Source organism: Scyliorhinus torazame, chromosome 10 (genome assembly GCF_047496885.1).
Source record: "Scyliorhinus torazame isolate Kashiwa2021f chromosome 10, sScyTor2.1, whole genome shotgun sequence".
Lineage (NCBI taxonomy): Eukaryota > Metazoa > Chordata > Chondrichthyes > Carcharhiniformes > Scyliorhinidae > Scyliorhinus > Scyliorhinus torazame.
Genome location: NC_092716.1, coordinates 226828608 through 226841380, shown reverse-complemented (window position 1 = coordinate 226841380; position 12773 = coordinate 226828608). Strand labels below are relative to the sequence as shown.

Here is a 12773-nt window from a genome sequence, read left to right as displayed (position 1 = left end):
GAAAATTACAGGACTAATAGGCAAAATATCCTGAAGAATCTGATGGCCTAGATCTGTTAAAGGAAGTCTTTGATCAGCCCCTCTCTCCCTCTTCTCAACCCACCTCCTCCCACATTCACTCACTCAACAGATCCTCTTTCCAAACCCCCCTCCCCAAATCACTTAGCTGTCCCTCTTCACTAAACCCCTCCTTCACTCACACCCTTCCTCCCCACTTAGCCCCCAATCCTACTCAGCCCCCACGCATGTCCTCCCTCAGCATAGCTCCCCACTCATGTCCTCCTTCATTAGTCAGCCTATCACAAACTCAATCCTTCCCTTCCTCCCTCCCCACCTCCCACCCACTCAGCCCTTTCTTCCCTCCCCACCCAGAACCATTAACGTGTCCCCCTCCTCCTTCTCCACCCTCCCTCTAACTTAGATTTATTCTGGACTTGGCTTCTTGTTGCAACCGCTGTTGGTGGGCAGGTTGTGGCTCCTGCACCACCTGGATCCAGTTTACTGCAACCCCCCCTCCTAGGGCCAGAGCTCGAAGCCAAGCCAGTGGATTAAAGGTGGGTTGGAGCTTGCTCTATTAGTAACAGATCTGATTCGATGAAATAATCCAGCTGCCTTCCGCCAGTGACAGCAGCCAAGCAGTGATGGCAGCACCAGGAAGAGGGGTCAGTGCAGGTAAGGTAAAGTCGCCATAGTCCCAGATGACCATAGGCTGCTTTCCTCTTTGAGGGGGAGAGCTGATTGGTGGTGATTCAACATGAGGATTACCACACCTCAGGCAAGATGCAAGGTTGAGAAGGCTGGGCCTTCGTGAATAACTGCAGCCGGTACAGAAACCTGCGCTGCTGGCCAAGCTCTGCATCATGAACTAGCTGTCTAGCCAAATGAGCTAAACAGGCCAATTTGTCACATTTGTCAACAGAGTGCAGCCTTGAGTAAAAGAGGTAATTTGGAATGGCATCACAAGACAATGCATACAAAATTTCTAGAAAATTTCCCTTTCGGCAGTGCGATTCGGACAAAGAAAGTTGGAGAGTTAAAAGGAATTATGAAAGTTCAACAGTTATTCTTTTCAAGACCTGTGGTTACGAGCAAGGCTAGCAGAGAGGCATATTTTCACATTAGTCAATTTCTGGCAAAACACAAGCCATTCACTGATGGTGAAGGGGCAACACGGTAGCACAGTGGGTAGCACTGTTGCTTTACAGCTCCAGGGTCCCAGGTTCAATTCTCAACTTGGGTCACTATTTGTGTGTAGTCTGCTCGATCTCCCAGTGTCTGCGTGGGCTTCCTCCGGGTACTCCAGTTTTCTCCCACAGGTCCTGAAAGACGTGCTGTTAGGTAATTTGGACATTCTGAATTCTCCCTCTGTGTACCTGAACAGATGCCGGAATGTGGCGACTAAGGGATTTTCACAGTAACTTCATTGCAGTATATGTAAGCCTACTTGTGACAATAAAGATTTTTTTTTAAATAAGAACACTATGACGGCTGCTGCCGACATCTTGTTTAAAGACTTTAAAAACAAAGGTGAAATTATGACAGCCATCAAGAGCATGCCGCTTAACGCTTTAACAGTTACCAGACCGGTGGAATTGTTGTCCGAGGACATATCTCAGGAAATACACCAAGACTAATCAGGTAGTTTGGTAATTCAGTAGACACGATGGACATGGCCCAGTTGATTGTTTCCGTTAACATGGCATTTAAAGACTTAACAACAAAGGAAGACTTTCTCACTCCTTTGCAACTCAAAGACAGAACAAGAGGTGAGGATGTCTACAACGATTTCAAAAGGTGTGTGACTGAGAAAAACATTGCAATCAAGAAAGTGGCTTCAATCACAACCAGGGGCGCACCGTCAATGCTGGGTGTCAATGCAGGCTCTGTTGCACTTTGCAGAAATTATCCTGAATTTCCCTGCTTTGACAATTACCACTCTGTCTTCCACTAACAAGCAATAATGAGCAAGGTTATTGACTATTCTCATGCAATGATAGTTGTCAAGATTGTAAACTCAATTTGTGCCAGAGCTCTGCAATATCGCTTGATGTCACACCTACAATGAGCTAATCCTTCATGCAGATGCGATGTGTAGCCATGTAAAATGGCTAACTCCCGATTAGAATGGCCAAACCCCGATTTAAAATGGCGAACGGAAGAGGCTGATGGAAAATCAGCCAACAGGACTCAAACAGGCAGCTGCAGGCAAAACTGTGTATTCACCTCTGGGGAGGCCAGACAGAATCGATACCTGCAGCCATCAACACAACAACACACCAGCCATCTGCATAGTAAGTAGCAATCCCGGGAACAATATGCTACAAATTAGAAACACAAAGCCAACCCAGACTTTTCGGCGCCAGCAGGAGCTTACACAAAGAGAGGTGAATGACCACCCCTCGATCAAGGAATCGCTCCAGCATTGGAGAATATCGAACCAAGTGATTGGGACCAAGTCCAATCACTTGGAACCAGGTACAAGGTCCGCCCCGAGAGGGGCCAAGTTCAAATCAACCCTTCTTCTCCTTGCCGCACCCTTCGAGACCCTCCTGCTGACCCTCTACAACAGCCACAAGAAACAGTAAGTCTTACTCCAACGCTCGCTACGAGATAGGCACTCCTGACTATCAACCTGTACCAGCTTTGAATCCCGCAGGCTCAGAACCCATACAAAAGGCCATTTGTTTCCCTGACCTGGTGGGCCATTTCCAAAGTTAAGTATTGGCCTGTTAGTTGTAGGAAGTAGCTTAGAAGTAGAATTAATGTATAAGTATTGATTACTGTATATAATAAATGTGCGTTGATTTAACTCTGACTAAGCGGTGTGTTGGATTATTGATCATTACGCGGACTTGAACCACGTGGCGGTATCAGAAAGATACCTGGCGACACAAGAGCAAAGGTGATAGAACAAGAGCAATTAAACTAAGGCTAAAACGAGCAACAGATGCGAGGTGGTTAAGTCAAGGGAAAGCCCACCAGAGATTTCTAGATCTGCTCCTGAAATTGTCACCTTTCTGAAAGAAATGAGGTGTACAGCGAGCTGTCAGAAAATGCATGGTTGCTCGACTTGACGTCCCTTACGGACAAGAGGTGCAAAATAAATGAGCTGGATCGCGAACTGCAGGAGAGGGCTAGTGACTCGTCACACATGATCAGTGCAGTGATTGCATTCAAGTTGAACCTGGGCCTGTGGTCCCGAACAAAATTACGGAGCACTTCCCAAATCTAGAGAAAATCCAAAAGTCAAACAGAAAGGGCTCCATCCAAACAGGTTTTGTGACCACCTGTACAAATTGGAAAAGGAATTCAACAGACAATTTCAGGCAGTAGGCAAGATGGAACAAGTCATTATATTTGTCTCACATCCTTTTCTTATATGGACACTGGAAAACTGATAGAAAATTTTCAAAGCAATGGACTTGACATGGAAATCATCACCATGCAAAATAACGGAGCAGAAAGCTAGGTCAAGGGACAAAGACTTTTGGGGACTTGTAAACAGAAAGAAGCACCCTCTTCTGACATTCTGTGCACTCAAGATGAAGGCCCAATTTGGTTCCTCTGAGATGGCTTTTTCCCCAGAGGAAAAGCATTTAGTACAAGTATCGCACTGGTCTCACCCATGCCCATACAGTACCCATGGACTGTATGAGACTGGCCATCTCAAACTATGACCCAGACCACAGCATTCACAGATAGTGTGACATCTGTGCTTGCATACTTAGAATAGGTGAGTATTATGCATCACATACATTTATAGGGGTTTTAGTGAAGTTGAATTTGTAACAATAGATCTTGTGCTGCATTTATATTCTAAAAGTGATCTTGTGCTTTAGGAGGTTGGAGACCATTGCAGTAGAGACACCAGAGGATCCACAATCAACAGATCAGATCCAGCTTCTGCAGTCCTTCCACATCCAGTCATGAACAGTGGTGGACAATTAAACAAATTAAAGAAATGGAGGTGGTTCCACAAATATCCCCATCCTCAATGATAGGGGAGGCCAGCACATCTGTACAAAAGACAGGGCTGAAGCATTTGCAACCATCTTCAGCCCAAAGTGCCAAGTGAATGATCCATCTCACTCTCCTCCAGAGTTCCCTGTCATTATTGATGCCAATCTTCAGCCAATTATTCATGATATCAAGAAACAACTGAAGGCACCGAGTACAACAAAGGCTACAGGACCGGACAAAAACCAAGCAGTGCTCCAGAACTATCCATTCCCTTAGCTAAGATGTTCCAGTACAGATCCAAAACTAGTATCAACCCAACAATGTGAAAATTCTCCACGCATGCCCTGGCCTCAAAAAGGACAAATCCAATCTGGCCAATTTTCACCCGATCAGTCAAGCCTTGATAAATATCAAAGTGATGGAAGTTGTTGTCGACAGTGCTATCAAGTAGCAGGAGTAGGCCATTCGGCCCTTTGGGCATGCTCCGCTATTCATTACTATCATAGCTGGTTGTGGTCCCAACTCCACTTCCTTATCTTCCCCCATAACCCTTGACTCACTTGTATATCAAACATCTGTTTAAATCTGCCTTGAACAAATTCAATGACCCAGCCTCCACTGTTTTCTGGGATAGAGAATCCCACATATCAATGACCCTCCGGGCGGCACGGTGGCGCAGTGGTTAGCACTGCTGCCTCATAGCACTGAGGAGCCAGGTTCGAACTTGGCCCCAGGTCACTGTCTGTGTGGTGTTTGCACATTCTCCCAGTGTTTGCAAGGGTCTCACCCCCACAACCCAAAGATGTGCAGGATTGGTGAATTGGCCACGTGAAATTGTCCCTTAATTGGAAAAACAATTGGGTACTTTAAAAAACATTTTTTAAAACAATGACCTACAGAAAAAATGTCTCCTCACTCCCGTTTAAAAATACCTCTTAATCTGAAACTGTATCCCCTTACACAGCAATAACCTGCTCATTGACACTCAGTTTGGTTTCCGGCAGGGCCACACAGCTCCAAACTTCATTACAGCATGTTTGGACCTAAGAGCTGAACTGAGGTGAGAGTGACTACCCTTAACGTCAAGGCAGCATTTGACCAAGTGTGAGATCAAGAAGAGAGGTCTCACAAAAATGAAGTGAATGGTAATCAGGGTGGAAAACTGGTTAGTCATACCTAGCACAAAGGAATATAGTTTTGTCTGTTGGCCAATCATCCTAGCCAAACAACTTCGCTACAGGCGTTCTTCAGGGTAGTGTCCTAGACCCAACTATCTTCAGCTGCTTCAATGCAGTGGTTAGCAGTTGCTTCACAGCACCAGGGTCCCGGTTTGATTCCCGCTTGGGTCACTGTCTGTGCGGAGTCTGCACATTCTCCCCGTGTCTATGTGGGTTTCCTCTGGGTGCTCCAGTTTCCTCCCACAAGTCCTGAAAGACGTGCTCGTTAGGTGAATTGGACATTCTGAGTTCTCCCTCCGTGTACCCGAAAAGGTGCCGGAGTGTGGCGACTCGAGGATTTTCACAGTAATTTCATTATAGTGTTAATGTAAGCCTACTTGTGACAATAATGAAGATTATTAGGTTGTTATTGTCACTCTAGGGGCTGGTTTAGCAGAGTGGGCTAAGTCAGCTGGCTTGTAATACAGGACAAGACCAGCAGCGTGGGTTCAATTCCTGTTCCAGCCTCCCCGAAAGGGCGCCGGAATGTGGCGACTAGGGGTTTTTCACAGTAACTTCATTGAAGCCTACCTGCAACAATAAGCAATTATTATTATTATTCTAAACTGATGTTGATTGTTTATACCAATGTCTACATCTATATCTTCTAATGCAGTCTAGACGCATGTTGTCAGATTAAATTTCACCTTAGCGGACGACAATGGGGGATCAACAACTGTTAAGATGCAAACAAATCTTGCTCAATCCCACTCCAATGGTGACTTTATGGGAATGGCTGTTGAAACCAGTGCTGGAGATCACTAGGATCTAGATGGAATGAAACAAGCCACGGCAGCCTTGTAGAGCAGAGTTAGTAAATATAAGAGTGTACACACAGGCAGGCTATTTATGCTCCACATGAGCCTCCTCCCATCCTGCATCACCCAATGTGACAACATATACTTATATTCCTTTTACCCTCATATGATTATCTAGCTTTGCCTTAAAATACACCTATGTTTTTCACCCCAACTACTCCTTTTGGTAGCACCTTCCACATTCCCACTCAATTACTCTCTAATGTCATATTGGATTGATTAGTGACCATCTCAACATTTCAGCCTTTCCTACTAAGTACATCCTCAGTTCTAGTCGAATCCTCGTGGTTTTCCTTTGCACCTTCACGAAACCCTCTCTATCCTTTTTATAATATGATCAAAGCTGTGCAACATATCCTGTTTTTCAATTCAACCCTTCTGAAAATTAACTATAATGTTTGATTTCACTTGTGTGGCCTTACCAAAGGCCTTTGAAAATCCAAACAGGTTACGTTTGCTGAATTCCCCAACCTAACCTTCTGTTCTGACTTCAAATAATTCAATAAAGTTGTTCAAGCATGATCTTCCTTTTTGAAATCCCAGCTAATTACTCTTTATATTTTTGGTTTCTAGATGTTTTTCTATTATTACATCTTTAAGCAAAGATCCCATTTATGGGTAGCTCGTTGGCTCAGTGGTTAGCACTGCTGTCTCACGACACCGAGGTCCCAGGTTCGATCCCGGTCCCGGGTCACTGTGTGTGTGGAGTTTGCACATTCTCCCAGTGTTTGCGTGGGTTTCCCCCCCACAACCCAAAAGATGTGCAGGTCTGGAGGATTGGCCACGCTAAATTGCTCCTAAATTGGAAAAAAAGAATTGGGTACTCTAAATTTAAACAAAAAAAAAAGATCCCATTTATTACTCAGTCTTAGTTATGGCAGCAATTTTGGTCTTCCAGAAGTGGAAACATCTTCTCTACATTTACCATATTCATAATCCTGAAGATTAATAGTAAAATTGGATGGCAGATTTGTACCACAGTTGTATCTTCCAATGGAACTTCAAGAGATTGTTCAAATTTATTTCACACAGGAATAAATTAGAAACTTCAAGTATGAAGATAGATTGGACCCATTCTCCTTGGGAGAGGAGATTTGATAGAGGTGCTCAAAATCATAAGGGCTCGATTGAGCAGATAGGGAGCAACTGTTCTCGCTCAAAAAAGGATGGAGAATGAGAGGTGACAGAATTAAAGTAAACTGAAAAAGCAAACCCGATGTATGAAATATCTTTTTCACACAGCAAGTAGTTTGGATCTAGAACACTGCCTGGAACTGCAGTGGAGACAGGTTCAAATGAAGCATTCAATGATTATTTGAATAGATGAAATGTGCAGGTTTACAAGACAGGAAAATGGCACTAAGTCATAATGCTCATTGAGCCGGTGCAGACACTGTGGGTCAAATGGCCTCCTTCTGACTGTAACAATTCTGTTTCAGATTCATAACTCTTGAGTGTTGGAAACAAAAGACATTCAACCAGTCATTCTGGACCAAGGCCTAAAGGAGAGCCCAATGCACCATTCAACCAACCTGGGAGGTGCTTTTTCAGAAAATACATATTCATGGCATACCAAGTTACCAGACTGTTATAAATACATTTAACACTTTTCACGTTCCAGCAATTAAAAGAACACTATTTTCCATCCTCCTCCTCTCCTGAAAGGTTTCACTCATTGGAGAATGATCCCAGAGGTTCTGGTATTTCCCCTATTGTCTGACCTTGATTCCATGTCTGTAATTATTCACACATTTAGGGTTTCCAGCAAAGGTCATTCGACATCAATTTTGAGCTAATTTTCCATTCCGTAATCAAAACAATCTGCAGCTGGTTCCAGTGTCCATCACGGTGGAGATCAGTTAACTCCGCAAAAACTGGGCAGCACGGTGGTGCAGTGGGTTAGCACTGCGGCCTCACGGTGCCGAGGTCCCAGGTTCGATCCTGGCTCTGGGTCACTGTACGTGGAGTTTGCATTCTCCCCGTGTTTACGTGGGTTTTGACCCCACAACCCAAAAATGTGCAAGCTAGGTGGATTGAACACCCTAAATTGCCCCTTAATTGGAAAAATGAATTGGTACTCTAAATTTATTTTTAAAAAGAAAAAATATAAAAATAAACTCCGCAAAAACGAGAAATTGAACTAATGTCTTCTTCACGTGTGGTTCAGCTTCACATGGTCAAGTCTTCAATCAAGATTTCTTCGGTATTACACTGACACGTAAGCCTATATTATATGCTCAGATCTTGGAGCGGAGTTTGAACCTACAGCCTAATTCCAAGACAAGTGCTACCTATCCAGCCAAGATGACTCTTCAGTAAAGTAACCCTTTTATCAATTGAAACCCATTATTCTAGTACCAATTTCAAAACACTACTCAGCAATTAATTAAATTGGGGGAAAAGAATTGATTCATTTTTTCAATATACTTTAGCTGAAGATAGCTCTTTTCTGTTGGCAAGGTATAATGCAAATGAAGCTGAGAATCATAACATGTATATTTAAAGCCAATGGCAAATTATTGATCATCCAGTTGCTCAAGTAGATGAACCATCTATCTGAACTGTCTTCTACAGTCTTTGTGACAGTGATCCCATTATGATGTCAGTTATAATATTTCAAGATTTTCGCACAAAAACAATGAAGGAAGTGATATATGTACAAATCAGTATATCGAGAGTAGGAGAACATGGTGGGGGGTGTGTACAGTGGTGGAACATCCAAGGTGTTGATGATGAAACTCTGCCATGGGTGGTATTATTGAGCATCATGGGGAAATTGTTGGATCTTTTTTCGGTTGAACCTCACTTTCATAGCATAAATGTTAGCTGCCACATGTCAGCCCAACTTAATTGCTCTGTGGGAAGGAGAAACGGAGGTGATCGAGGAAGGATCAGATTGTAGTTGAGGGTATGGTCTCTTCAGAAGACTGAAAGGGGAGAGAAAATTGCATTTGGCATCATGTTGGAACTGGCAGATGCTAATTTTTAAAAGTCTTAGGTACACCATCCTGAACTCCAGGAGAAATATCATTCATTCCTCCTTGGTAAACCAGAGATCTGAAATGATGGAAACTCACAATATTTAAAAATCTAAAACCAAGCTGCCAATAAATCTTCACAAATACTGGTAGCTCCTGTTTTCTGCTAAACTAGACTCCTGTAACATTGGATAACGACAGCTATCAAAAAGAAAACCGTAATATCATGCAAGATCAAATATATAATGTATAAAATACAAATACATATGAAATTTTAAAGTCAATAACAAAATGAAATCTGATGACAGATAAGACCACCTTGCAGAGCGCATGGAATTGATCCCATGGCATTTTTAAAATCACAACAGGGTATAATGGTATAAGTGGACCAGATTATACAAAAACATTAATTATTTTTAAAACTTTATAGATATTGATCAGTGTATTTCCAGCATTTTCTACTTGTGCACATGTAATACATAGACACGTTGTCTGTTTGAGACCAGAAAAGAACATGAATTGTCAAGACTCCTCATACAGAAAACTCAGTAATAAGATAAATAAAAATCTGTGGCCATATATCTATCTTTACTGATAGTGGCAAGAGAAAGGGCTCGAAACTACAGACCCTCAAGTTAGTATGTCTTGCTCTCCTAAAGTTAGTTTCCAACAGTGGCTGGCAACATGGGTATCCTTTGGTCTGTATTTAGCTTGTAGTGTAAGTTTTAATACATATTAATCTTCGAATTTTCACTTTTATGTGTAAATGTAGACTGCAAGACAGATGCTACACAATAAACCGTTTGGACAGTATGTTGCTATGATATAGTGATTTTGAAAGCAATATTATATAACCATTAACAAACCCATAATACAATAGATTTGGCGGAGAAACAAATGAAAATTGCTAACATGTGCAGAGAGGTATGCAATTTAAGTAATATCAATAGAAGATAAATTCTGGTAAAGGAAGAATAGTTGTCACGGCTCTACCTTGCAGTTTTAAGCGCATCAATACGATTACAAAGAAATCATACATTCCAAGAGTTGAGTGATCAGGGTCTACTTTAATATAGTTTACAGTAATACCAACCACACAGTCGTTTTAAAAGGAAAAGGGACAGTTTAAGAATACAAATCATGAAATGGGCCATACAAAAGAATGAGAGTGGCAGATCAACCAGCATCCAAAGGGTGGGGGAAGGGGAGGGTTAGGAATGGGGCTAACGTTTCAGATTCAGAACCCTTCATCGGAACAGCCCCTTTCGTGGGTTTATGGAACCCCCAACTGTATATTATCAACGTTTCCTGCCATTATTTCACTTCAACACGAACCCCAAACCCTGCCAGGGAGAGCCAGGCAGACTCACTGAGACAGACCCAATAGGTAACAGAACACAGGAGCAGATGCCACGGTTGGACTGTTTTCACTGACGACGGGGTAAAGGTCAGTTAACAAAAGCCGGGATAATCCTTTCTGTCAGGAAAACCTGGAAAAATGTACAATACATGGGGGAGGGGAGTAGGTGGCCGGCGGCAACATCCGCTCAGCTGCTGCGGTGGTAGCTGCGTATGACAAATTTGAAAATGTACCGAGCACCAGAGAGGGAGGAGGGAGGGAGGGAAGCCACTCTTAATTACCTAGCAGAACAAACTAACTTCCAAACGGTGAGGAAACTACCAACAAGTCGATGTTGTGCCTGACCGACACTTCTCCCCTCCACCCCACCTCATCACAACTAAAACCTTGGCTGATCTGGGTAAAAGAAATAGGGCATACTGGGTAAAAAAAAATTACTAACCTCTTTTTTTCCAACAATTCCTCCCTTCGCCCACCATGCACCAGGAGCGGAAACACACAGGGCGGCCGCTCGGTGCCGGCCCCTCACTCTGAATCCCTGCAATCACCCCGGGCCCGCCCGCGCGCGCACCCCCCCTCCACTACCCTTCCCATTGGCCAGCGCCTCCTGATTGACAGCGCAGGTCCTCCCGCACCCAGTCCCGCCTATCCCGTCCTCCCATTCGGCCCCCACTCCGCGGCCGGGCCCCGGCCGCTGGCGTCTGCCATTGCTCAGCCTCCGCGTCAGTCGCACCGACGTCACTGGGATGGTGCCATGGAGAACTATTCACCTTCCCGGGTACCTGCCGACGCCATTTTATTTCCCCTCCCCACAACGTTAGAACGGCTAATCTTAATTGAGGTCCGTCGTGTTTAAAGCCTCGGGGGAAGCTGCGACTCTGATGGGGAGAGGGGGAATTTAATGGAAGGAAAGAGGCCGCGGTTGGCAGTGGGTGGGGGCATCCGGGACAGCGCAGGGCACGAGCACCGCCTCTGTCCATGACGTCACAGGGTGGGCACAGCGCCCCTACTGACAGTTGAGCTGCACTGCACCACCAACTCGACTCGACAAAATGGAGCGAACTCCGGACCCTTTCCACGGAGAATGGGCACAACTACCTGTGTGTCATGGCTTCCAGTCAACCCGTTAAATCTCCTGAAGAAAGCGTCTTTCACTCGCCCCCGCAGCACAATACCAGATGACTAATCTAAACCATTCATCTTTTACAAATGCTGAATTAAGAGTTACACTTGAATTTGAGGTTTTCTGCAGGTATTTCCGTTTTTAAAAAAATGTCAACGGTATTATTAAAAAGGTTAACACTGAAATAAAGTCTGAGCGAAATGGTAATGTAATGTTCTGTGACTGGACCGACGGTAAAAACTGTTGGACATGCTCAGCAGGGGAGACAAACAAGAGTGTGGGACACACAAGCCTCTATAACCCAAGATGTAAGAATGCTACCAGCTGAGCTATGCCTGGCCAATGGCTATAAACGCATAGAGTTGAATGGGAAAAAGATTACATTAAAAATAGGCACTTGTAATATTGCAAACTATAGTTACTGCTCACAATGCAACCGCTACGTTGGGGCAACCATTTTGCAGAATACTTCTGATTAGTCCACAAGCACGACTATCAGCTAGCATTGCATTTTAATTATCTACCTTGCTCTTGTGCTGATCTATCTGTCCTCAGCCTCCTGCTTCTTCTTCGTCTCGGTTGGTCCCTCGGGAACGGGATAGCTTTCTTCCATTCTGAGATTGTGGGGCTGAGGTGACTAAAACATCCAATGGGGATCCACATTGTGTCACAGGTAGGGTGAGTGGGTGGGATGCTCTGATTTCACTGTGTCCGCTGTTTGTGCTTGGCTTCCACCTAGGCCTGATGGAGATTTTCGCAATGTTTGGCACCTTCACAGGAGCTTCTAGTCCAATTTGGGCAATCTCAAACAAAAGATTCCCCATAAACTGTGACAATATTGAATTCTTTACCCGTCAGTCTGGCCTCAATAAAACTCGAGATGGATTTGTAGGTATAGTATTATTTATTTTTAACCAACTTGCAAGGCTGACTCGCTCCGCAATGAGTTCCAGAACACACAAGCTGTCTCCTGGAGCTCCGGAACCGAGTGAGGTCGGAGGCAAAGAAATCTCTGCAAAAATATTCAAATGGCATCAAGTTTCACATACAAGATTCTCATAGGTCATCCTATACACCTCCTGACCTGGCCATATATCCTGATTGGCTTACTTCGCATTCCTTAACCCTGGGCCTCTTGTTACCCAGCATCCTTTTCCCCATCCTCCTTGCCATGCTTTCTGAATTCCTTTGTCCTTTGTGAACTCACTACTATCTGCATTACTGTAACTAATATTTGAACTAACTATTTTATATCACATTCGTTTGTTCAATTCCTCAATTGGAGGGGATGTTGCATGTCCCAGCGATTTAAGTTTT

The 12773-nt window shown here is 43.9% G+C and overlaps 1 protein-coding gene across 2 annotated transcripts in view; it reads right to left on the bottom strand.

Annotated features, from left to right (window-relative positions):
* Positions 1 to 12089, bottom strand: part of LOC140384630 (zinc finger protein 143-like) — a 136623-nt gene extending 124534 nt beyond the window's left edge. Inside the window, exon 1 of one of the 2 annotated variants that reach the window (XM_072466518.1) lies at positions 11981 to 12089. Coding sequence is in view for 1 of the 2 variants with exons in the window: in XM_072466519.1 (XP_072322620.1) it covers positions 10776 to 10812 (37 nt within the window). In the remaining variant the exon portion in view is untranslated. Of the gene's footprint in view, positions 1 to 10775; positions 10902 to 11980 lie in introns of those variants that run through there. The other variant, XM_072466519.1, reaches the window with a different exon arrangement.
* Positions 12090 to 12773: the final 684 nt, after the last annotated feature.